Source organism: Sorex fumeus, unplaced genomic scaffold (genome assembly GCF_029834395.1).
Source record: "Sorex fumeus unplaced genomic scaffold, SorFum_2.1 ptg000002l, whole genome shotgun sequence".
NCBI lineage: Eukaryota > Metazoa > Chordata > Mammalia > Eulipotyphla > Soricidae > Sorex > Sorex fumeus.
The window spans coordinates 6,346,754-6,373,419 of NW_026606059.1; the positions used below are offsets into that span (position 1 = coordinate 6,346,754).

Sequence of the window (26,666 nt, forward strand, 5' to 3'; positions counted from 1 at the left end):
ACACGGAACTTTCAGCCACAGAACCTGGAAGTTAAATTTGCTGTGAGGTGTAGCAGTCCTGAGACGAGGGAGTCCGGCTGGAGGTGTGAAAGCAGCTGTGGGGTGTGGAATCAAGTGACTATCAGGGCTTTTATTTGGGTGGGTTCCAGCACGGCTACCTCTGAGAGTGCCCTGGGTGTCTCAGCCAGGTATTGGTGTCTGAGATGTTTTTGCGGCTAGCTGATCTTTTTCTGGATTTATTTATAAATCTCTGGAACAAGGCCGGTAAAGATAGTTTACATGGTGGCGGAGGTGGTTTGTGGGTGAGGTTGGCACATTTTAAAGCTTCCTTAATCTTCGTTCAACTCTGCTTTAGCTCTAGAAGGAGTTTTAGATAGTCCAAATGGTCCTACTTGTTTAGCTTTGTGGGGCAGGGGGTGCTGGTAAGTGCAGGGAGTGTCGTTGGCTAAAGTTGTTTCCTCTCAGTTTCCAGCTGACCTTGATCTAAATTCTTTCTTCCTGTGAAAGAGGTCATGCAGACATCCAGTCCGAGGTATTCACATAAGGCAATAATCATTTTTGGAGAGATTATCCTAGAGAAAAGCAGAGAAAGAAAAATCATAATCTTTTAAGAGGGATCAAGTAGTCTTTTGGGGCATTGATTCCTTTTGACAGTGTGAGAGGCTTTGGTTCAGGATGTGCTCCTTTCACTAAATGAGAGGCAAAAAGAAAAGAAAACTGTTGACATGTGTTCAACACGGTCCAAATCCGGGGAGTAAGAAATTCCCACTGACCATGCCACAGTTCAGTCACAAATTCATTCACTAAGTTCTCTGGAAAGATCATATGCATCCTTACTTATTAGGTGAACAAACAGCAGCAAAAACTAAAACAAAATACACCTTGAAGCCGAATTTCTTGGGGTTAAGTTCCAGGCATCAGTTGTTGTAAATGCCTCCTTGGTAATTTTGGTGGGCTGAGGACCATTGCTTTAGTTGTTTGATGATAGATCAGTGGCTCTCAAAGTCACATACACGTTGAAACCACCTGAACAAACTTAAAGATACTGAAGCCTGGTTCTCACTCTCAGACTATTGTGATATAATGTCATTGCTGTGGTCACATGGTATTTAGGAACATTACAGAGATGCCAGGAATTTACTATCTCTCTAGCTCCAGTAATTTTCAAAGTTCTCCAGGTGATTCAAATAGGAAGAAAGTTTGAGAACCTCTGTGATAGAGGAATCATAGCTTCCCATTGGTTCTGCTGAGATCAACTCTGTTCTGCTCAACTCAGCTTCACAACTATTCATTTTGTGCTTGTTCTGTATCTGTTGCTGTACTGCACCTGGGGTATGGAGAAGGAAGCACCCAGGAAAAAAAAGGTCTGTCCTCAGGGAGAAATTAACCCAGCAGGGAGGATAGATGGTATAAAGTGGCTGTAGGCATGATGGGGCATGTTTGCTTAGGGACCTTGACCTAGCTAGAGACAGCTGTCTCTTCTGGTTTTGGTGTCTAGGATCAAACCCAGTATATTATATGTGGAAATCATCAACCATATTTTAGGTCATAATAAACCAAATGTGCTGTCTTCGATCTTCCTCTGTATATATCTACTGAATGCACACACAAACCCAAAATGCCAAAAAATACATTAAGATATAAATAGTAGAAAAAGCGTGAGATTTATTAACAAAATGGCTTGTTTTTTTACTCTGCTTGTAACCTAAACAGGGCAAGATTATATTATGATGGGAAGAGTTTAACATGTTTTTCAGATAGAAAACTCTGGTTAAAGCTTTTGTTCTGATGCATTGGTTTTGATACAGCAGTTTAAGTCTGCCAAAAAAAAAAATCATTATTGTCTTTAGGTCACAGATTGCCTAAGTCTGAAAAACATTTGCAGAGTTACCAGACATGGTAGAAACTTGATGCATATTAAGTTGTTCTGCATTATCTCCGGAGTAGAATTAGGTCTGCACCAAATTCATTTCACGAAGAGGTCAGAACTCATAACCTGGCCTAGTGTGTAGTTGTAGTTGCTCATCACTATATGAACTATAGAAGAAGGCCTGAGAGATAGAATATGTAAGATGCTTTTCTTGTGTATGGATGACCCTGTTCCAAACTCCACCCTCCTATATGGTTCCCTGAGCCCCAGTAAGAGTGATCCCTGAGTGCAGAGCCAGTAGTAATCCCTGAGTACTTCCAAGTGTGTCCCACAAACCAAAATAATTATAAAGAATTTGACAAGTGTCTTTAATGTTTTTCTGGCAAAACACTCAAATCATAATTCTACTGGTGAAGGCATGGGTGTTTGATCGTTGTAAGGTAAAGGTAAAGGCCCTCCCGTTGATCGTCGATTTGCTCGAGCGGTCCCAGTAACGTCTCCATTGGAGACTTTGTTGTTACTCTGTCTGGCATATCGTATACTCTCGGTAGCTTGCCGGGCTCTCCGAGAGGGGCGGAGGAATCGAACTCAGGTCGGCCAAGTTGGCCGCTTGTAAGGCGAACGCCCTACCCGCTGTGCTATCGCTCCACATCGATCCACATCGCTGTGCTATCGATCGTTGTATGACTGAGATTTAAATCCTAAAGCTTTGTAACTGCTCTCATGGTGATTCAATAAATAAATTTATTTTAAAAATGTTATTTTTTTAGGTAAAAGAGTTAGCCACAGCGGGCTAATATAAATGAAAAAGATGTCATTAACTTACTGTTTAAGGAGGAGTGCAAAACTCAGAAATTTGGGCATTATTATGTAAACTTTTTCCTCTAAAATACCATTTACAACTTTTTGGGCCACATCCTCTTGCTCTAGTAGAGGTAGCAGAAGTGGATACCTAAAATGAAAATAACAGAGTAAGTTGTTACAATGGGATATTTTGGCTGACATGATTATGAGTAACTGAGGCTTAGACATGGAGTTACAACATATAGCTATAAATATTCAAACAACATGTACAGATTAGAAAATCCTCGTGTTTTCTCTCCTAATCAATATTGGAACCAGTGCAAAACCATTTTATTTCCCAGGCAGAATTCCTTGGTTTTATTGACTTTCTGCTGTGTGTTGACTTGTACATATAGAAGAAATTGCTTTTAGATTTCTTAGTATTTTGCCTTTTCCTCTTTCATCTCAAACTAAAATGATTGCAAACTATTCAGAAATAAAATGGAAAAATTATCTTACAGAAACTATTTCTTGGGCATAAGTAATATATATTTTAGTTACACCATTATTCTTAAAAGTAAGCAGAATGATCTCTTTAAAAATCAACTGTAGCAAAGGATGCACTTATACAAAAGCTTCTGAAAGGCTTCACTTTGACACGTACAAAATGTAATTGTAAATTTTGCTCCATGGCTTGGAGGTCAGCCACACATGCTAGGGGGAAAGGGAGCTCAGATAGAGAAGGGAGCACCAAATAAAGGGTATTGGGAGGATCCTCCCAGGATGGGAGAAGCATGCTGAAAGTAGACTATAGAAGAAACATGATTGCCACTCAATGCCTCTTTTGCAAACCACAACACCCAAGAGGAGAGAGAGAACAAAAGGGAATGCCCTGCCACAGAGGCAGGGTGGGATGAGTGGGATGGGGGGTGGGAGGGATACTGGGATCCGTGGTGGTTGAAAATGGGCACTGGTGGAGGGATGGGTACTTGATCATTGTATAACTGAAACCCAAGCAAAGAAGTTTGTAAGTCTACAAGTGTACCTCATGGTGTTTCACTAATAAAAATTTAAAAAAATGTAATTATTACTTGAATGACATCCTCAAAAATTCTTTTTAATTCATTAGACTCATTGAATCTGGTTAATTTCCCATGATTGAATGTTGGTAGACTTTACATTTTAGTCTCCAAAAAGTTCCTCAGAAAGTAGCCCACAGAGTTTCGACATGAATTAAAACCCATTTTCCCCAAGAAGACAAGCGGTTAGTAGGTATAAAGAGGCACTCAGCATGGCTAAGCAAGTGACAATCATGAAGAAAGTGCCCAGTGAACCCACAAAGAGACATCAGCTCACACTGACTTGAGTGGCTGGTCTCAAAAAGACAAGGGACAATAAGTGTCGGTGGTGATGTGTGCCCTGTTGGCATGTTAATGTTATAGCTAGTTTGGAAAACCCTTGAAGGTTTCTCAAAAGAATGAAATGACAGTGACTTTGTGATCCCCAAATCCCACTTCTGGCAATATAACCTCTCCCCCCAGCCCCCGCCGCCCCCCTACTGAATTTAAGTCAGTATCTCAGGGGTCTAGGGAAATGCCAGTGGTGGATTTTCTGACATGACCCACACCAACGTCCAGCCTGATGGCCCTGCTGCTGTGTGATCCATGGTGCCACCACCACAGCAGTACAACGGCAAAAGCTGCTCCATCTGACACACCGTAAGTTCTGTGCTAAAACCTGAACTAAAGTGTGTGAGCACCACTAACAAGTGTGTGAGTCATTCATGCAATGAGAGAAGGGAAGAGGGAAGCACGGAAGAAGAAAAAGGAAGGGAGAGAGGGAGGGAGGGAGAGGGGCAGAATGTGAGGGAGGGAGGAAAGAAGAAAAGAGGGAGGAAAAGCAGGAGGGAGGAAGGAAAATCAGATCTCACAGAGATTCTCCTCACTCCCACCACAGTTGCAGTATTATCCACAAAAGCCAAGCAACAGAAAATACCTCTAAATCTGTCAATGAGATGAGAATTAAAGTGAAAACTCCTTATTAAAATTTTCTTTAATTTTCTTTCATTGAATAAAGAATATGCAGAGTGCATACGGGCTGGAGCGATAGCAAAGTGGTAGGGCGTTTGCCTTGTGCGCAGCCAGCCGAGCCTGGTTTGATTCCTCCGCCCCTCTTGGAGAGCTCATCAAGCTACTGAGAGTATCTCGCCCCCACGGCAAAGCCTGGCAAACTCCCCGTGATGTATTCAATATGCCAAACACAGTAACAACAAGTCTCATAATGGAGACGTTACTGGGCCTGCTCGAGCAAATTGATGAACAAAGGGAGGACCGTGCTACAGTACTACAGAGTGCATACACTCAGAGGAATATTATTCAGTCAGAAGAAACCTTGACATTGAGTCATTTGCAGCAACATGGATGAATAAGAGCATTATGCTAAGTTAAACAAGTCAATGGAGAAATAAATGCCGAATGGTCTCCTGTATGTGGAATCTGAAAACACTGGACTCAGAGAAAAAAGATAATCGAACAGTGGTGACAAGAGGCTGGAGTGAGGGGAAAATCAGGACATGGAACTTAAGTGGTGAAAAAAACTGAGTTACAGGGTTAATAAATTCTGGAGATCTTAGCAACTACTGCTGTAGATAATTGAATGTTACCAAAAGACTAGATCTGAAATGTTCTAACCACATAAAAGATGTCATAATTGTATGAGGGGATGAGCTGCTAGCAGATGCTATGGGTCACTTGATCACTTCCCATTAATTGTCGATTTGCCCGAGCAGGCGCCAGTAACGTCTCCATTTGTCCCTGTCCCATGCTAGTGTAGCCCAAGGGCATCTGTTCATTCTAGGAACACGAAGAGCCTCAAACGGATAATTCATGATCTTGATGAAGAAGTCTGACCATCAGGTAGGTGGGCGACCACGTGGCCTTTTCAAATCCCATGGAATCCCATCGTGAACGGCTCTAGTCCAGCAGCCATCTCTAAATCTCATTACGTGTCCAGCCCATCTGATTTTTGACACCTTGGCAAACGAGACAGCGTCCCTGATTCTTGACCTTTCTAGCTCTTTCAATTCCTCTTTGCGAGGCCTGAATAGCGTTCTCATCCTGTTTGCGCAGGGCCCAGGTCTCTGAGGCATATGTTAATGCAGGAAGAACAGTGGAATCAAAGAGATGTGCCCGGAGCCGGAGGTTCTTTGTCCTCTTAGTTATTTCTTCAATGCTCTTGAAGACGTTGCAAGCCGCTCTCTTCCTTCTGCACAAATCAGGTGCCAGGTCATTCATCATGTTGACTTCTCGACCTAGGTACACATAACTGTTGCATTCGGAGATGGTTGTTCCATTGAGAGCGAATGGAGCATTCAGGAACGAGGCTGTTTCTCATAAACATTGTCTTTGTGAGATTCAACTGTAGTCCAGCCTTTCCACACCCACGGTCGAAGTCGCCAGCATTTGTGCCGCTTGGCTAATGTTTGGTGTTATTAGAACAATGTTATCAGCAAAGTGGAGGTGGTGTAGTTGCCGACCATCTATCTTCACTCCCATTCCTTCCCATTTCAGCCGTCACACGACATTCTTGAGGGTGGCACTGAAGAGTTTTGGTGAAATGGTATCACCCTGCCGAACCCCTCTCTTGACATCAATGATTACTTCTTTGTAGAATGGTGAGATCCTGGTAGTGAATTTGTAATATAGCTCACGGAGGATGCTGATGTATTGAGTTTGAATGCTCTGATTGGCTAGGGCTTCAATGATCGCTTCCATCTCAACAGAATCAAAGGCCTTCTTTAAATCAATGAACGTTAGACAGAGTGGTATCTTGAACTCCCGAGAAACCTCATTGAGCTTGGTTATCATGTGGATATGGTCAATTGTGCTGAATCCTTTGAGGAACCTGGTTTGCTCACATGGTTGTCCTTCATCTAGTGTTCTGCCAATCCTATTCAGGATGACTTGATTGAACAGCTTGTAGATGACAGAAAATAGGCAGATCGGGTGATAGTTGCCAATGCCATGGATGTCTCCCTTCTTGTACAGTAGTACAGTTCTGCTGGTTTTTTATTGGGACAAAACCTTGCATTCAGACAGGTAGTTTGTGAAGAGCCGAGCCAGCGTATTGATGAGTACTGATGGCAGGTTCTTCAGGTGTTCAGGTCTAACTTTGTCTGGGCCGGGTGCTGTTCGTTTCTTTACCGACGAAATGGCGTGTTGGATTTCGGAAGGGAGAACATTGAGAACAAGTTATCCATCCTGTGGAATTTGGTATGTGGGCAGGTGGACATGGCTATCGAAGAGATCTGAGTAGAAGTCATGGATAATCTTCTCCATTGCCCTTCTGGAAGATGTGATAGATCCATCAGGACTCGGAGGGCAGTCATCTTGGTCTTGTAGTTGGCGAAGGACAGGTGGGCGTTATGAATACTTTTCCCGACTTCTGCCGCATCTACCAGCACTTCTGCTCTTCTCTCTTTGATGTCTTCCTTGATCGCATCTCTGCACTGCTTTGCAAGCTCAGACATTCGCTTGTGGATGCCTGAGGCATGCACCAAACCACGTTGGTGAATAAGCTCAAGAGTTTTCGAAGACAGGCATTTTTTTTGTGTGTGTGGCTATCTCTCTCTTGCTGTTCCTCGCACAATCATGGAGGTGCTGAACCAGTTAATCGTATTCCTCGTCATTGTTGTCAACAATGGCATCTTTCCATGTTGCAGCAACAGTGCCAAAGAGCTACTAGTTGGTGGTCATTCTGGGAGTTCTCTTCTTAAACTTTGCAGCCCTTTCTCCCCTCTCTGTGAAGTGGAATTTTGCATGAAGGAGAAGGTGGTCCGATCCCGTTTGGAATTTTGGGACAGCAGCGACACCGGTCAGGCAAAACCGTTGATTGAATATGGTCTGTTCTATTGATGTGGTCTATTTCACTGTGGAACTGTCCACCAGGAGACTCCCATGTCCAATGTTATGCTATGGGTACTACTCATTTTTCACTATATAAATGTATAAAATTAATACATTTATCCAGATTATTTTTATAGTATGTTATGTCAGTACATTCACTAGCCTTAAAAAAAAATCTACTCAGCACTGTTTCTTTCATTTCACACTGTTTATGGATCATTGATCTTTCTTTTTCTAGAGCTTGTTTTTAAATACACAGTTTTTTTTCTTTTTTGGTGGGGGTGGGGAATGGGGTGAGTGGGGGTAGGGTGAGGGTGGGAGGCCACATCAGGTGGTGCTCAAGGGCTGTGCTCAGGGATCACTCTTGGCAAGCTCAGGGGACCATATCAGAAATCGGACCCAGGGCTGAAACGATAGCACAGCAGGTAGGCTGTTTGCCTTGAGCGTGGCTGGCCCAGCCGACACCGATTCGATTCCTCCACCCCTCTTGGAGAGCCTGGCAAGCTACCAAGAGTATCTTTCCCACACGGCAAAGCCTGGCAAGCTACCCATGACATATTTGATATGCCAAACACAGTAACAATAAGTTTCACAATGGAGATGTTACTAGGCCCGCTTGAGCAAATCGATGAACAATGGGAGGACAGTGCAGTGCAGTGCTTGTTTTTACCTTTATATACCTAGGGGCCCTGTGCTTACAGAATGTCATCAAATATTCTACCTTCCTTGAACAGACACCTGGGCAACCTCCTTCCCGTTAGTAACATTCATTCTGTGACACTGACTATCCCACTATTGGACCCCAGAAAGGATATGGGTGCATGAGGCTGTCAGAAAAAGTTAGATAGCAAATACACAGTTCTCTGCTTTCATCCTTCAAAAACTTTTCTACTATTCATAACTGTCCTCTCCAGCTAAATATATCCAGGGACTACACCTGTGCGGACCAGGTGAAAGGCAAGAGCCCCACCCACTGTACTATTGCTCCTGGGCCTAGGTCTAACCTCCTGCAACTGGCATCAGAAGGTTCATTTAAAGTGGGACTGCCTTTGATAAGATTAACCAGGATATATTTTAGAAGCTGAGATCTGGGCTCAGAAATTACACTCAGACTCACATCTCACAGCTGATACCATTTCAATGGCCCAGCCTCAAAGTTTCATGACTACTCTAGGAAGAGATGCCAAACCAAGTCAATACAACTTACAGGTTCACAGTCTTCAGACTGAAATCTCCAGGGATACTTTTTGGGGGATGCAAATACCCACCTTGCAGAAGCCCCAGAAGCTGCACCACACCCCAAAGCTGTTACGATACACATGGCCCAATTTCACTGCTTCAGAACTAGTCTCTGAACAGATGCCAGGCTGATGAAATGCCAAGGCATACAGGTTTTTGGGCTGAAAATTTTAGGGCTGCTCAGGAGTGGGGCCGATTGAAAATCATTCCAATTCTACAGCACCTGGAGCAGGGCCCTGCAACACCTCCAGATTCCAAAATACGGACAACCCAGTATGAGCAGAGCAAATTAGATGGAAAAGTCGCGTAGAGACCAATTGAACTCAAAAAGCAAAAATGATAACATGGAAGACTTAACTAACAACTAACAGCTCAGTAAATACTCAGACAATGATTATTTAAAATGCCACTGTGGAGGGTGGGAAAGGGGGGGTATACCAGGGATAATGGTGTGGGAAATGTGCACTGGTGGAGGGACGGGTGTTTGATCATTGTGTGATTATAACCCAAACATGAAAGCTTGTAGCTATCTCATGATCATTCAATAAAATGAAAAAAAAATGAGGTAGAAAAATATCTATATTAAAATTTTGCTTTCAATAAAATGAAAAAAAATGCCTCTGTGAGATATAACATTTCATTTCACAAATTTTCTTTTGCTGCACTGTCTTTTTATAATTCCAATTATTGTTTTGTGGTAAGAAACAATGTAAAATATTTTGTACCTGCTAAAGAGACAGGCTTGTGGAGTGGGGAAATGGTTGAGGGAATTGGTGGTGGGGTTGGTGCTGAAATATTGAATGTCCTGCAACTATATCATGAACAACTTTGTAAACCATGGAATTTAAATAAAGTTAGGGGGAAAATAGCTACTTTTGTTGCTATTTTTGAATAGTCCACATTTGAATCTGCCCACATTTCAAAAATTAAATATTAAAACACGTTAATTTGCATATATTGTAAGATTATTTTTAAAGATAGAATATGGTACGGCAATTCTGGAAGATGGGTATTAAGTGACTTATAATGTGTCGCGGGTCCAGAAAGCGTCCTGGAGCGTGGCAGTGGCTGGGTAGTGGAGGTAGTGGAGGAACTTGGCCATGAGCATTGATTCATTCGAATGCCTGTAGTGGAGGTAGTGGAGGAACTTGGCCATGAGCATTGATTCATTCGAATGCCTAACAACCCGAATCGGATGTTTACATTTGAATAGATGTGGCTCACTGCCAGCAGTTTCTATCTTCATTGTCTATGCACCAGCATCCAATTATGATGAAGGAGAAATTGAGTAGTTCTACATGGAGCTGGAGAAGTTCTATAAAGAAGACCAAACCTTCTACAAGATCATTGTGGGTGATTTTAATGCCAAGATAGGACCGAGAAGATCAGCCAAAGAACTCCACGTCGGTACCCATGGCCTAGAATGGAACGAACAGGGTGAGAGACTGTCTGAGTTCATCATGTCGACCAAGACCATCCATGGTAACTCACAGTTCCAGAAGGCCGAATCTAAACGTTGGACATGGGAGTCTCCCGGTGGACGGTTCCACCACATCATATTCAATCGACGGTTTTGCCTGACTGATGTCGCTGTTGTCCCAAAATTCCAAAGGGGATCGGACCACCATCTCCTTCGTGCAAAATTCTACTTCATAGAGAAAGGGCTGCAAAGTTTAAGAAGAGAACTCCCAGAACGACCACCAACTGGGAGCTCTTTGGCACTATTGCGGCAACGTGGGAAGATGCCATTGTCGACAACATCGAGGAGGAATACAATCGACTCGTTCAGCACCTCCATGATTGTGTGAGGAATGCCAAAAGAGAGATAGCCACAAAAAAACATCTGTCTTCGAAAACTCTTGAGCTTATTTGCCAACGTGGTTTGGCACATGCCTCAAGCAACCACAAGCGAATGTCCAAGCTCGCAAAGCAGTGCAGAGATGCGATCAAAGAAGACCTCAAAGAGGGAAGAGCAGAAGTTCTGGTAGATTCAACCGAAGCCAGGAAAAGTATTTGTAATGCCCACCTGTCCTTCGCCAATTACAAGACCAAGATGACTGCCCTCCGATGTCCTGATGGATCTATCACATCTTCCAGAAGGGCAATGGAGAAGATTATCCATGACTTCTACTCAGATCTCTTCGATAGCAATGTCCACCTGCCCACATACCAAATTCCACAGGATGGATATGTCATTCCCAATCTTCTCCCTTCCGAAATCTGACATGCCATTTCGTCAGTAAATAAACAAACAGCACCCGGCCCAGACAAGGTCAGACCTGAACACCTGAAGAACCTGCCGTCAGTACTCATCAATACGCTGCTCGGCTCTTCACATGCTACCTGTCTGAATGCAAGGTTCCATCCCAATGGAAAACCAGCAGGACTGTACTACTGTACAGAAGGGAGACATCCATGATATTGGCAACTATCGCCCGATCTGCCTATAGTCTGTCATCTACAAGCTGTTCACTCGAGTCATCCTGAATAGGATTGGCAGAACACTAGATGAAGGACAACCATGTGAGCAAGCCGGGTTCCGCAAAGGATTCAGCACCATCGACCATATCCACACGATAACCAAGCTCATTGAGGTTTCTCGGGAGTTCAAGATGCCGCTCTGTTTAACGTTCATTGATTTAAAGAAGGCCTTTGATTCTGTTGAGACGGAAGCGGTCATTGAAGCCCTAGCCAATCAGGGCACTCAAACTCAATACATCAGCATCCTCCATGAGCCGTATTACGGATTCACTACCAGGATCTCACCATTCTACAAAGAAGAAATCATCTATGTCAAGAGAGGGGTTTGGCAGGGTGATACCATTTCACTGAAACTCTTCAGTGCCACCCTCGAGAACATCATGCGACGACTGGAATGGGAAGGAATGGGAGTGAAGATAGATGGTCGGCAACTACACCACCTCCACTTTGCTGATGACATTGTTCTAATAACACCAAACATTAGCCAAGCGGCACAAATGCTGTCCGACTTCGACCGTGAGTGTGGAAAGGTCAGACTACAGCTGAATCTCACGAAGACAATGTTTATGAGAAACAGCCTCTTTTCTGATGCTCCATTCGCTCTCAACGGAACAACCATCTCCAAATGCAACAGTTATGTGTACCTAGCTCGAGAAGTCAACATGACAAATGACCTGGCACCCGAGCTGCGCAGGAGGAAGAGAGCGGCTTGGAACGCCTTCAAGAACGTCGAAGAAATAGCTAAGAGGACGAAGAACCTCCGGCTCCGGGCACATCTCTTTGATTCCACTGTTCTTTCTGCATTAACATATGCCTCAGAGACCTGGGCCCTAAGCAAACAGGATGAGAATGCTATTCGGGCCTCCCAAAGAGGAATTGAAAGAGCTATGCTTGGAGTATCACGTTTCACTCAAATGAGATAAAGAATCCGGAGTTCTGACCTCCGTCAATGATCAAGAATCAGGGACGCTGTCTCATTTGCCAAGGCATCAAAAATCAGATGGGCTGGTCACGTAATGAGATTTAGAGACGATCTTTGGACTAGAGCCGTTACCAACTGGATTCCACAGGATGTCAAAAGACTGTGTGGCTGCCCACCTACCAGATGGTCAGACTTCTTCATCAAGATCATGAACAATCTGTTTGAGGCTCTTCATGTTCCTAGAATGAACAGACACCACTGGGCTACACTAGCTTGGGACAGGGACAAATGGAGATGTTACTGGTGCCCACTTTAGCAAATCAACGATTAACGGGAAGTCAAGTGATCAAGTGATTTTTAAAGATCTAAATTGCCATAAGAATCTACTTACTTGGATTTACAGCCCGCAAACATTCCAGTTTGAATGAAATATGGACAAACAATGGTGGTTTTAATATTCTTTTTCAATATAATTGTTAATTCAAGGAAGATGGATTCTGCAAAGCCAAAAGCTGCAAATTTGCTTGCAGAATAATCTGAAACAAAGTGAGGAAGTATTAGTATTAAAATTTGACAAGCTAAATTCTTGGAATTTAATTTTTAAAAATGAACCTCCTTTCTTTTTCTCTAGCTTGTCTCTGGAGAAAAAGAATAATTGTTAAAATAATTCATAGGTCTATATTCACTTCTGCTATATTCATTGAATTTCTATTCACAATAGCTAAAGTCTGGAAACAACCTAAGTGTCCAAGAAAAGACGTCTGGATAAGGAAACTGTGGTAGACATACACAATGGAGTACTGCTATCCTAATAGACATAATAGAATACTGTCACTGTCCTCCCGCTGTTCATTGATTTTTCTCGAGTGGGCCAGTAACGTCTCCATCGTGAGACTTTGTTGTTACTGTGTTTGGCATATCGAATACATCACGGGTAGCTTGCCAGGCTTTGCTGTGCGGGGGAGATACTCTCAGCAGCTTGCCAGGCTCTCCGAGAGGGGCGGAGGAATCGAACTCGGGTTGGCCATGTTGGCTGCATGCAAGGCAAACGCCCTACCTGCTGTGCTATTGCTCCAGCCCAATAGAATACTACTATGCTATAAGAAAAGATGAAGTAATGAAACTTACTGCTATGTGGATGGGCCTGGAGTGTATCATGCTGAGTGAAAGAAATCAGAGGAAGAGGGAAAGACACAGACTGATCCGTCTTGTATGTGGAATATAATGAACCATAGCTGGGGAATAACTGATGGCCAGAGACAATAGAGTTGAAGAGCATGAGAACGGGTATTCAGTTAAAAAACTTGCCACTGGCTTTGGGTCAAGGTAGGGAAGGCTATGACAGGGAACACTATGACAATGTTACAGGAAGTGGTCACTCTGGAGGAGGATGGAGTGCTGAAAGGAGATAAAGTGATATGCCTGATACCCTATTAGAAGAATACGGTAACCCCCAGTACCTAAAGGGAAAGAGAGAAGAGAAAAAGAAGGGGAAAAGTGCCCGCCATAGAGACAGGCTGAGAGGGCAGGAGGGAAATTTGGAGCATTGATGGAGGGAAGCAGACACTGGTGAAGCAATTGGTGCTGGAACGTTGTGTGCCTGGAATCAATCATGAATGACCTGTCACTTTGTAATTCACAATGCATTGTAGCACTGTCCTCCCATTGTTCATCAATTTGCTTGAGCAGACCCAGTAACGTCTCCATTGTGTCAGTTGTTGTTACTGTGTTTGGCATATCGAAAATGTCATGGGTAGCTTGCCAGGCTTTGCCATGTGAGCGAGATACTCTTGGTAGCTTGCCGGGCTCTCTGAGAGGAGCAGAGGAATTGAACCCAGCTCGGCTGGGCTGGCTGTGAGCAAGGCAAACGCCCTGCCCGCTATGCTATCGCTCCAGCCCAATGATTTAATAAAAAATAATAATTCATGTAGCTATGGTCTATACTCCTATACTCCCAAACTAAGTATTGAACAAGATGTAAATTATTTCAGTTTCTTTCATCTTAAGAAGACAAATGAACCAATAAGCACATTCTTCTTTTAGTTTTTCAAAAAGAAGAGCACTATTTGTCGAAGAGACTATCATTAATCCATTCCATGTCTCAGCTCCTTTATAGAAAGTTATTATTTATATATATATACATATACACATACATGTACAGATATACATACATATGTATATATATATGGGATGGAGCGATAGCACAGTGGGTAGGGTGTTTGCCTTCACACAGCCAGCCCAGCCGAGCCGAGTTCGATTCCTCCGCCCCTCTTGGAGAGCCTGGCAAGCTACCGAGAGTGTCTCACCCACATGGCAAAGCCTGGCAAGCTCCCCGTGATGTTTTCGATATGCCAAACACAGTAAAAGGTCTCACAATGTTTCTGGGCCTGCTCGAGCAAATTGAAGAACAAAGGGAAGATAGTGATAATGATAGTGATAGATGTATGTATGTATATATATATATATATATATATATATATATATGTATCGGGTTTGTCATTGGGTATTTGGTTTGGACCCATTGATTAGAAGGCCTATCTTTATTCCAGTACCATGCAGTTTTGATCACCATAGCTTTATAATACAGTTCCAAATTAGGTAATGAAATTTTTCAATATGACTTAGGCTATTCGTGGTCTTCTCAGATTTCACACAAACTTTATTATTGACTTTTCAGATCCTAAAAGCATGTCATCTGAATTTAGATAAGCATTGCTTTGAATAATAGCTTAGGTAAAACAGTCATTTTATTAATACTGGTTCTTCCAATCCATGAGCATGGGATATTTTTCCATTTCCTAAGGTATTCATCTACCTCTTTCTTAAGTCACTTAAAATTCTCGTGGTAAATATCTCCATGTCTGTTAAGCTGATTCCTAGATACTTGATGTTCTTGGATACTATTTTAAATGGGATAGACTCCTCAATCACTTTCTCCTCGGAGGAATCCTAGTTATTGAATTTCATGGATAGGGTAATACGAAAGTAAACACAAATGTAAACTAAACAAAACGCTCACCTGATAATGCACTGGTACCCATTTTTCCCGCTGCACTTGAAATACAGACCAAGTGACCATGGTTAGCTTTAATCATGGCAGGAAGAAAGGCCTTATAAGTCTGGAAAATATAAACACACTTTTAAAAAAATTTTTTATTAGTGAAACACCATGAGGTACAGTTATAGACTTATAAATTTTTGTGCTTGGGTTTCAGTTATACAGTGATCGAGTACCCATCCCTCCACCAGTGCCCATCCTCCACCACCACGGGTTCCAGCATCCCTCCCACACCCCATCCCCCTCGTCCCACCCTGCCTCTGTGGCAGGGCATTCCCCCTTGTAGGAGTATTGCTATTTATTCAGCCATTTATTAGGCTGATGAAATTAGTCATGAACTCCACCTTACCATTTTTTTTCTTTTAAAAAATTTATCGAATCACCGTGAGGGCAGTTACAGAGTTTATGGGTCATACAATGATGTCTTGGTCATACAATGATGAAACACTCGTCCCTTCACCAGTGCCCATTTTCTACCACCACTTGACCACTTTACCACTTGGCATCTTGTTACTCATTGATTTGCTCGAGTGGGAGCCAGTAACATCTCCATTCGTCCCTGTCATGTGCTAGTGTAGCCCAATGGTGTCTGCTCATTCTAGGAACATGAAGAGCCTCAAATCGATCTTTCAGGGTCTTGATGAAGAATTCTGACCATCTCGTAGGTGGGTGGCCATGTGGTCTTTCCACGTCCTGTGGAATCCAGTCGGTAATGGCTCTAGTCCAGCGGCCATCTCCAAATCTCATTACGTGTCCAGCCCATCTGATTTTCGATGCCTTGACAAATGAGACAGCATCCCTGATTTTTGATTGTCGATGGAGGTCAGAACTCTGGATTCTTTCTCTCATTTGAGTGAAGCGGGTTACTCCAAGCATAGCTCTTTCTATTCCTCTTTGGGAGACCCGAATTTTCTACCACCAAAAACCCCAATATACCCCCCATCCCAAACGCTCCTCGTACCTGTGGAGTAGATGACTTCCACATTACTTTCTCTCTACTTTGATCATATTCAATATTTTGACACCAGACCCACCATTATTATTTGGAATTTTACCCCAAACACTCAGATCTGCTGAAAAGGCAATAGTAGAGAATTTGTTTTCTATTGTTGTTTATGAATAACATATGATGTTGCATGGCTGCAAGCAATAGTGGCTGTGCGATTTTGGAATTCCAAAATTTTAACAATTAAATCTGGAGGGATTTCTGCCCAAACCTGCTGGGTTCCGAGATTTGTTCCTGAGTTTCTGGGATCATGGCTGTTAAGCAGCTTGATCAGGAGTCAGAGAGGCTGTTTGTGGGCGGCGACTCGGGATCTCATTGGGGCGGGGAGGAAAGGGCCGGCTCCACCCCATCCTGTGAGGCCCCACGTGTCTCATCACTGTGGGCCCACACCTGACTGTCCAATGGCCTCTGGAGGATGGCAGCCACTGAGCTGCCAAGAGGGAGCAGGTGGAGAAACAGCATCCTTTCCCCCCTGGGGTGGCTCAGTGCCAGTAACATACTGCGGGGACAGGACGCATTTCTGCCAAAAGCTACTAGCTTCCGAGACTTGTTTCTGAGTCTCTGGGATCGTGGCCATTAAGCAGTTTGATCTAGAGGTCTGAAGGCACCATCAGGCTGCTGATGCACTTGCCTCACAAGTACAGATTGACCTGCTGGCGGCACCATACCCCTCTATACACATTGTTATAAATTTTTTAATCTTTTATTATTTTTTCAATAAGTGATGTATGTAACTAATTGTTTTCATTTAACAACTACTTCATATTTACAATGTACTAAACTCTGTGGCACACGACATAGTCACAGATACTCACAGGAACTATTCTCAAGGGTTTTCTGTTGTTTTGGGGCTACATCACAAATACGCCAGGGTTACTTCAACCATGGCACTTGGAGATTGTTTCCAGGGTACTCCAGGGACCATGTGGTGCCAGGAAGATTAGCGGGATCTCCAGCAAAGCATGTGCGTTAGTCCTTTGAGCTATATCCCTGGCCCCAAAGTCTCATAGTTTATTGTCTCTTTAGAAATAAAAAATAGGCCAGAGAGATAATGCAGAGGGCAGGGCACTTCCTTGCACGCAACACACCTGGGTTCAATCCCTGGCACCACACATGGTCTCCTGAGCCCACCAGGAGTGATCCTTGAGCACAAAGCCAGGAGTAAATTCTGAGTACTGCTGGGTGTGGCCCACAAACAAAAGCAAACAAACACGAAATAACAGATACGATTTGACTTCTTTGTATCATTTCCAGTAAACTATAAGATTAAATTAAACCAATATTTCACATTTATAGTTTGCTAAAAAATTAAGACCTATTTTCCCCAGTACGCCATGCTTTTCTTTATAGGTTTTCAACAATTAAAAAATTTAAAAATTATCTTCACCTTTCTAGGTTGACCACAAACAAAATTCTTCACTCCATTAGATTTCAACATGGGAAAAATTGCCAGAGGAAAGGTGAATTTCAATCAAGGAAAACATGCTGTTCTAAATAAAGAGTGCTGGACTAATCTACCGTGACTTAGGTATATATATTCTAGGTTATTTTGGTAAAATTTGCTCATTCATCCTCCAGTGAGATATGAATTCAATATTCCCACACCAGGAAAAAGTCCCCGTTGCCCCAGCACTTCTCTGGTCCTCTCAGGTAGTTTTCCATTTCTGCCTCCCCAAAAATAACTTCTGCTCCTTCTCCACAAGTTGTTTTTCTTTTCCCTCAAATGTGTCTGTTTATGTATTTGCTTTTAGATGGAGGCCAAAGTTGCTACAAGTTTCCTGTGTTTCCAGTTCGGGCTAGTTTTTCTTTAAAGGGGGGAAATGACTAGGTAGTTCAAGGGTCTGTTTGTGCAGTGGCATTTGGAACCTTAGTAGACAGAGCTTTTAAGGGATATTCAAGAAGATAAGCTAATCACGCAGACCTATGCATTGTTTCTTCTCTACGTTTACCATTGAAAAAATTAAAAATAAAGGGTGAGTGAGCAATTAGTCCATAAAAATGTATTGACCGCTGGAGATAAAGTACAGAGGCTAAGGTACTTGCCTTGCATGCGTTCTGACCCTGGTTCGATCCCCAACATCCCATATGGTCCCCCAAGCACCGGTAAGAATGATTCGTAAGTACAGAGCCACAGGTACCAGTGAGCATCTCTGGGTGTGGTTGCAAGCCCCCCTGCCCCGCCCAAAATATAGGATGAATTTTGTAAAACATTTCAAACTGGGACCTCAATAGAGTATTACATATGGATTCACGTTTACATTGGACTGAGGTAAACCTGTCAGCTAACAAAACCTATTTGACACTTCAATGTGTGTGTGTGTGTGTGTGTGTGTGTGTGCGTGTGTGTATGTGTTCTCTTTATCCCTTTTCTGTTTCTTTTTTTTCTTTCCTTTCTTTCATGGTAATGGATATAGAATCCAGGTGTCATGTATTCCAGGCATGCACTTTAGTACTTACCCATGTCCTTGACCCCATTTTCTTTGATTCTACATGGGATACATGGAAACTAATGAAGGCATGCATTGGGTTTTCTTGTCTTTATTTTATTGCATTTTAAGTCTTGGTTTTCCTCAGGGGAAAGCACAATTAATAAACTTCCTAAATTTTTCACATTGGTTATGAATCAGATGATTTATCATTGTTTCCAGAGATACATCATGCCACGAAGAGTACAAGTAGATGTTCAGTTAAATTGACTTATACAACAACTGATGACTTTATTGTAAATAAAAGATTTCTGTTTGAGCTGCAGACAGTTTCGTCAATTGTTGGGAGTTAGTTTTTCCACTACATTGTTTTTATAACTATTCAGAGTAGGTTTTTTGGTGGGTAGGAGGAGGAGGCATATTCAGGGGTACTCAGAACTTAACTCCAAGCTCTGTGCTAAGGGATTACTCCTGGCAATGCTCAGGGAATTCGTTGTTGCGCTTGGGATCAAACCGAAGTTGACTACGAGTAAGGAAATGTCCTACCCTCTCTGACCCCAATGTTTGTCTTTTTGATAATGGTTTGTATTACTGTGTTTCTGTTACTCTGTTACGCCATACTAAATGTCAGAAAGATTTTAAGGTAGTATCATGTTGGGTTTATTCATAAGAAATTCTCGGTTAACTATAAATTTTTTAAAAAATTCATAAAGCAAAGGTATGAGCCTACCCAGCACTGTTTTGATTTTTTAAAAAATAAAACTGGAAAAAGTAAGTTCATTGTGGCATATATTTTATCCACGAACATAACAAGATGAATTATCTTTTAAAGTTATGACTTAGGCCCTGCCCTCTTCACTCCTGACGGCGGCGCCCATCTCAACTTAGATCCCGGTCAGCACAGCTGCCGGCTCGCGACCCTGGGACTTCCATCTTTCCCTGCAGGACCCCAGGTGTCCCCCCGAGATGCCTGAAGAGAAGCAGTTTTGAGCGTCTGCCCTGGCCTCTTCACTCCTGACAGCGGCGCCCATCTCATCCCAAACCCAGGGTTCTGTAGAGGCGCGGCCTCCTCAAAAGTGGGCGTGGCCTCAAAGTGGGCGTGGCTTAATTTCCAGCGGGCCAACGCTCACGGGGCCGCAGGTTGTCTTCCCATACTAAGGAACCTAGTCCCCAAGGAATCTAGTTCCCAACCTACTCAGCAATATGAAGAAACAAAGAAAATCTCCAACACAAGGGGAGAAGAACGAAAACAATCTAGACCATTCCAACAATACAGCTCACCTAAGGGACCTCTCTGACATAGAATTCAGATACGAAGTCATCAAGATGTTCAATCAACTCAATGAAACAGTCAGACAGGCAGCCAGTAATACCACAGAAAAAATCAACAAATTACGAGAAGAAATGAGAGCAGAAATGTCACGATTAAAAGACTCCATAGATGAAATGAGAAACTCAGTTTCTTCTCTTAAAAATAGAATGACCACAGCTGAAGAGAGAATCAGTGAGCTGGAAGATCAGCTGCAACAAGCCAACACGCAACAACAAACAGTGGCAAGGGACCTCAAAATGGCTCTACAGAGAATCAGAGTCCTAGCAGATGATTCCAAGAGGAACAATATTAGAATCATGGGACTACCTGAACCTCAGGGAAACAATCCCAACGAAAAAAACACTGTCAAACAAATCATTGTTGAAAACTTCCCAGAGCTGCACAATGCAGCCACTCAGTTTCAAGGAGCCCGAAGGGTGCCAGCTAAAAGAGACCCCAACAAAAACACTCCAGGACATATCATACTTAGAATGATTGATTCTGCCGATAGAGACACAATAATACAAGCAGCAAGAGCAAAGAAGGAAATCACATACAAAGGAGCATCCCTTAGATTCACAGCAGACCTATCAGAGGAAACCCTACAAGCCCGAAGGCAGTGGCGAGATATAGTCAAAAAACTCACGGAAATGAATGCTTCCCCAAGAATACTCTATCCGGCTAAACTCTCCCTCAAAATCGAAGGAACGGTACACTACTTTATAGATAAACAGCAGCTCAGGAACTTCATAGACTCAAAACCAAACCTAAAGCAAGGCCTAAAGGGGCTACTATAAGAAAAGACAAACCCTACAACCACAACACACCCGCACAGAAAGATGACATAAAACCCCATAACCTTTCTCTCTCTCAATGTCAATGGTCTAAATTCACCAGTTAAGAGACACAGAGTGGCAAAATGGATACAGAGACAGAACCCAACATTCTGGTGCCTACAAGAAACTCACCTCAACAGCCAGAGCAAACACAGACTCAAAGTCAAAGGATGGAAAACAATCCTGCAAGCACACAACTCCCTCAAAAAAGCTGGGGTGGCCATACTAGTATCCGACATTAATTTCACCTTGAAAAAGATTAGAAGGGACAGTGAAGGCTATTTTCTCTTCATCAAGGGATACGTACAACAGGAAGAAATCACACTCTTAAATGTATACGCACCTAATGAGGGAACAGCTAAATATTTAAAATAACTGCTAACAGATTTTAAGGAGGACATCACTACCAACACAATAATACTTGGAGACTTCAACATCGCCTTATCACCTTTGGATAGATCAACAAGAACAAAACCCAGCAAGGAATTATTGGCTTTGAAAGAAGTAATAGAAGAGAAAGGGCTTATGAACTTATACAGGGCTTTACACCCCAAAAAGAAAGAATACACATTCTTCTCCAGCGCGCACGGAGCGTTTTCCAAAATAGACCATGTGCTAGGACACAAAACATACCTCAACAGAATCAAGAAGATAGAAATAGTATCAGCCATCTTTTCAGACCATGATGCACTGAGGATAGAAGTGAATCATACAAAGACACGGAGAACCAAATCAAACACCTGGAAATTAAACAACTCGATGCTGAACAATGAGTGGGTCAGGAACGAAGTCAAGGATGAAATCAAAAGATACCTGGAAACGAATGAGAATGAAGACACAAACTACCAGAACTTATGGGATGCAGCGAAAGCAGTATTAAGGGGAAAATTTATAGCTCTGCAAGCATATCTTAAGTCGATAGAAATGATGCACATAAACAATTTGACCTCACAGCTCAAGACCTTAGAAAAGGATCAACAGAAAGAGCCTAAATCAGGCAGAAGGAAAGAGATCATAAAACTTAGAGCAGAAATCAACGACATGGAAAACAAAGAAACAATCCGAAAGATCAATGAAACCAAGAGCTGGTTCTTCGAGAAAATAAATAAGATAGATAAACCACTAGCAACACTCACAAAGAAACAGAGAGAGAGAACCCTAATAAATCGAATCAGAAATACAAATGGGGATATCACAACAGAAACTAAAGAAATTCAAGAGATCATCAGAGACTACTTTGAAAGTCTGTATGCCACGAAACACAAGAACCTGGAAGAAATGGATAAATTCCTGGATTCCTACCATCTCCCAAAGCTGAATCAAGAAGATATAGAGTACCTGAATAGACCTATTCACATCAAGGAAATTGAAACTGTAATCAAAAGTCTTCCCAAAAACAAAAGCCCAGGCCCAGACGGATTTACTAGCGAATTTTTCCAAACATTTAAAGAGGACCTATTGCCAATTCTTCTCAAACTTTTCCAGGAAATTGAAAAAACAGAAACTCTCCCAAACAGCTTCTATGAAGCCCATATCTCTCTAATACCAAAAGGAAACAAAGACACCGCAAGAAAAGAAAACTACAGGCCAATATCCCTGATGAACACAGATGCGAAGATTCTCAACAAAATACTAGCCAATAGAATACAACAACTCATCAAAAAGATCATACATCATGACCAAGTGGGATTCATCCCAGGGATGCAAGGATGGTTCAACATTCGGAAATCAATCAACATAATCCATCATATCAACAAAAGAAAAGATAAAAATCATATGATCATATCAATAGACGCAGAGAAAGCTTTTGACAAGATCCAGCACCCATTCATGATGAAAACCCTTGCCAAAATGGGGATAGAGGGGACCTTCCTCAATATAGTTAAAGCCATCTACCACAAATCTACAGCAAACATCATCCTCAATGGGGAAAAACTGAGACCCTTCCCCCTAAGGTCAGGGACGAGACAAGGATGCCCACTCTCTCCACTACTGTTCAATATAGTACGGGAACTACTTGCAATAGCGATTAGGCAAGAAAAAGATATTAAGGGCATCCAGATAGGGAAAGAAGAAATTAGGCTCTCACGGTTCGCAGATGACATGATACTATACTTAGAGAACCCTAAAACCTCTACCAAGAAACTCCTAGAAACAATAGGCTTGTATAGTAAAGTGGCAGGCTATAAAATCAATACTCAAAAATCCATGGCATTCCTATACGCAAATAGTGAAAGAGAAGAAAGTGACATCAAGAAAACAATCCCATTCACAATTGTGCCCCAGAAAATCAAGTATCTAGGAATCAGCTTAACTAAGGAAGTAAAGGACCTGTACAAAGAAAACTACAAAACGCTACTTCAGGAAATAAAAGAGGACACGAGGAAATGGAAAAATATCCCCTGTTCATGGATGGGGAGAATCAACATCATCAAAATGGCAATACTTCCCAAAGCACTGTACAAATTCAATGCAATCCCTATAAGGATACCCATGACATTCTTCAAAGAAATGGAGCAAACACTCCTGAAATTTATATGGAACAATAAGCCCCCACGAATAGCTAAAGCAATTCTTGGGAAAAAGAAAATGGGAGGAATCAACCTCCCTAACTTCAAACTCTACTACAAGGCAGTAATAATTAAAACAGCATGGTACTGGAACAAAAGCAGAGCTGCAGACCAATGGAACAGAGTTGAATATACTGACATTTCCTCCCAAACATATAATCATCTAATTTTTGATAAGGGGGCAAGAAAAGTGAAATGGAGCAGGGAAAGCCTCTTCAACAAACTGTGCTGGCAAAATTGGACGGCTACATGCAAAAAAGTGGGCTCAGATCTCTGCCTAACACCATGCACAAAAGTAAGATCAAAATGGATTTATGACCTCAACATCAGACCAGAATCCATAATGTTTATTGAAGACAAAGTCGGCAAAACTCTCCATGATATTGAAGCTAATGGTATCTTCAAAGATGTCACGCCACTGGCCGAGCAAGTGAAACAGAGATAGACAAATGGGACTATCTTAAACTAAGAAGCTTCTGCACCTCAAAAGAAACAGTGACCAAAATACAAAGACAGCCTACAGAATGGGAAAGGATATTCACCAAGTACACATCCGAAAAGGGGTTGATATCAAGGATATACAAGGTACTGGTTAAACTCCACAAGAAGAAATCACCCAACCCCATCAAAAAATGGGGTGAGGAAATGAACAGAAACTTTCGCAAAGAAGAAATTCGAATGGCAAAAAGGCACCTGAGAAAATGCTCTACATCACTAATCATCAGAGAGATGCAGATCAAAACCACAATGAGATATCATTTCACACCACAGAGACTGGCCCACATCCACAAGAACAAAAGCAACCGGTGCTGGCGCGGATGTGGCGAGAAAGGGACCCTCCTTCACTGCTGGTGGGAATGCCGGCTGGTCCAACTCTTTTGGAAAACAGTATGGACGACTCTCAAAAAATTAGAATTTGATCTGCCATTTGACCCAGCTATAGCACTCCTGGGAATATATCCCAGAGAGGCAAAAAGGTATAGTCGAAGTGACACCTGCAATTGTTTGTTCATTGCAGCACTCTTTACAATAGCCAGAATCTGGAAAAAACCTGAGTGCCCAAGAACAGATGACTGGTTAAAGAAACTTTGGTACATTTACACAATGGAGCACTATGTAGCTGTTAGAAAAGATGAAGTTATGAAATTTACATACAAGTGGTACTACATGGAAAGTATCATGTTAAGCGAAATGAGTCAGAAAGAGTGGGATAGACACAGAAAGATTGCATTCATCTGGGGAACATAAAGCAACAAAAAGGGAGATTAACACCCAGGAATGGCTGAGATTAGTACCAGGAATTTTGCTCCATGAATGGAAGGCCAGCCACACGTTCTAGGTGAAAAGAAGTTCAGATAGAGAGGAGAGCACCAAATGAAGGGTGTTATGAGGACCCTCCCAGGGTGGGAGAAGCATGCTAAAAGTAGTCGATAGACCAAACATGATTGCCACTCAAAGCCTCTCTTGCAAAACACAGTACCCAAAAGAAGAGAGAGAGAACAAGGGGGAATACCCTGCCACAGAGGCAGGATGGGACGGCGGGGGATGGGGGGTGGGGGGGATGCTGGGACCCGTGGGGATGGATGACGGGCACTGGTGGAGGGATGGGCACTTGATCATTGTATAACTGAAACCCAAGCACAAAATTTGTAAGCCTATAACTGTACCTCATGGTGTTTCACTAATAAAAAAAGAAAAATAAATAAAGTTATGACTTAAAGGTAAACCTGATTTTGTTATATAGATATATTTTAAATGATTAAGATAATATACACATAGTATTTTTATTAGGCAAAATAATTATAAAGACGCTAAAGATGAGGCATCTGGTAGCTGAAAACTGGTCTTTGAATATTATCTGTTTAAACAAAAGGTATTTTTCTAACAAGTTTTTATTTATTAATTGTTTTGAAACACCTGGCAGTGACCAGGTCTTACTCTGGGTTCCGTGCTCAGGGATTACTCCTGGCAGGCATCAGGAGACCATGCGTGGTGCTAGGGATGAAGCCAGGTTGGCCACCTGCAAAGAAGCACCCTACTCTGCACTGTCACTCCAGCCCCTCAGAGACTATTTGGAACTTTCGAGTAAGTTGCTTAGAGCACAGTCACTTTTTCCTTGTCAGAATACTTTGAATCCCTTTGCAACTTGTGTCATGCTATTGAATCGCAAAAATGAAAAATACTTTATAGACATGGTAAAAAAAATAGAAAAATTGTCATGCCCCAGAACCTTAAAGTCAGTGATAATTCTATTTTCTTCCTATTAGATTTATTTACAAAACGACTGTCATCATGTTAACCCTTAAAATATACAATGTAGTTATTCAGCTATGTTTTAAAAAATGTAAAGGTATTATTTTTTATAGAACTTCTCCAGCTCCATGTAGAACTTCTCAATTTCTTCTTCATCATAATTGGATGTCGGTGCATAGACAACGAAGATAGAAACTACCAGCAGTGAGCCACATCTATACAAGTGTAACTGTCTGATTCGGGTTGTTAGGCATTTGAATGAATCAACACTCATGGCCAAGTTCGTGTTGACAGGGACACCAACACCTTCAACGCCTCTTTTGTTGCATGTTCTGAGGAACAGTTCTTCTCCAGTGTCGAAAATGGCGTGATGTGATTGATGCCTTCTTGTCTCAGTCAGACCAATGATGTTAAACTTGATCTTTCCAACTTGTACCATCAGGTCCTCCATGGATGCATCTGATGCCAGTGTACGTGCATTGAAAGTACCGACAATTATTTTTGTCTTTCTTTGTTTTGGCAGCCTAGTTCGGAGGTATTATCAGCCTATCCTTTCTAATCCTTCTTAACACTGCCATATTGGTGGCTCTTTCAGAATCAGGGGAATGAGACCCATTGTATTTACTGGTTTTGGCTTATCGAATATGCCACGGATACCTTGCTAGGCTCTGCCGTGCGGGCAGGATACTCTCGGTAGCTTGCCAGTTTCTCCAAGAGGGATAGAGGCTTTTAGGGTGGCCTCTAATTGCCCTTGCAGGTGTTCCCATGGTTCAAACCATATTTGAACCCTATCAAATATGGTGCGGCAATCCTGGAAGATGGATATTAAGTGTCTTATGATGTGTCACGTGGCTGCAAAGCGACCACCAACTGGGAGCTCTTTGGCATTATTGCGGCAACATGGGAAGATGCCATCTTTGACAACATTGACGAGGAATACGATCGACTCGTTCAGCACCTCCATGATTGTGCGAGGAATGCCAGGAGAGAGAGAGCCACAAAAAAT

At 42.4% G+C, this 26,666-nt stretch overlaps 1 protein-coding gene across 1 annotated transcript in view; it reads right to left on the reverse strand.

Annotated features, from left to right (window-relative positions):
* Positions 1-445: 445 nt before the first annotated feature.
* Positions 446-26,666, reverse strand: part of LOC130021720 (short-chain dehydrogenase/reductase family 16C member 6-like) — a 50,880-nt gene continuing 24,659 nt past the window's right edge. Inside the window, exons 3-6 of the mRNA XM_056112507.1 lie at positions 15,219-15,318; positions 12,591-12,735; positions 2,697-2,822; positions 446-572 (exon numbers count right to left, since the gene is read on the reverse strand). Coding sequence (XP_055968482.1) covers positions 446-572; positions 2,697-2,822; positions 12,591-12,735; positions 15,219-15,318 — 498 coding nt within the window. The remainder of the gene's footprint in view (positions 573-2,696; positions 2,823-12,590; positions 12,736-15,218; positions 15,319-26,666) is intronic.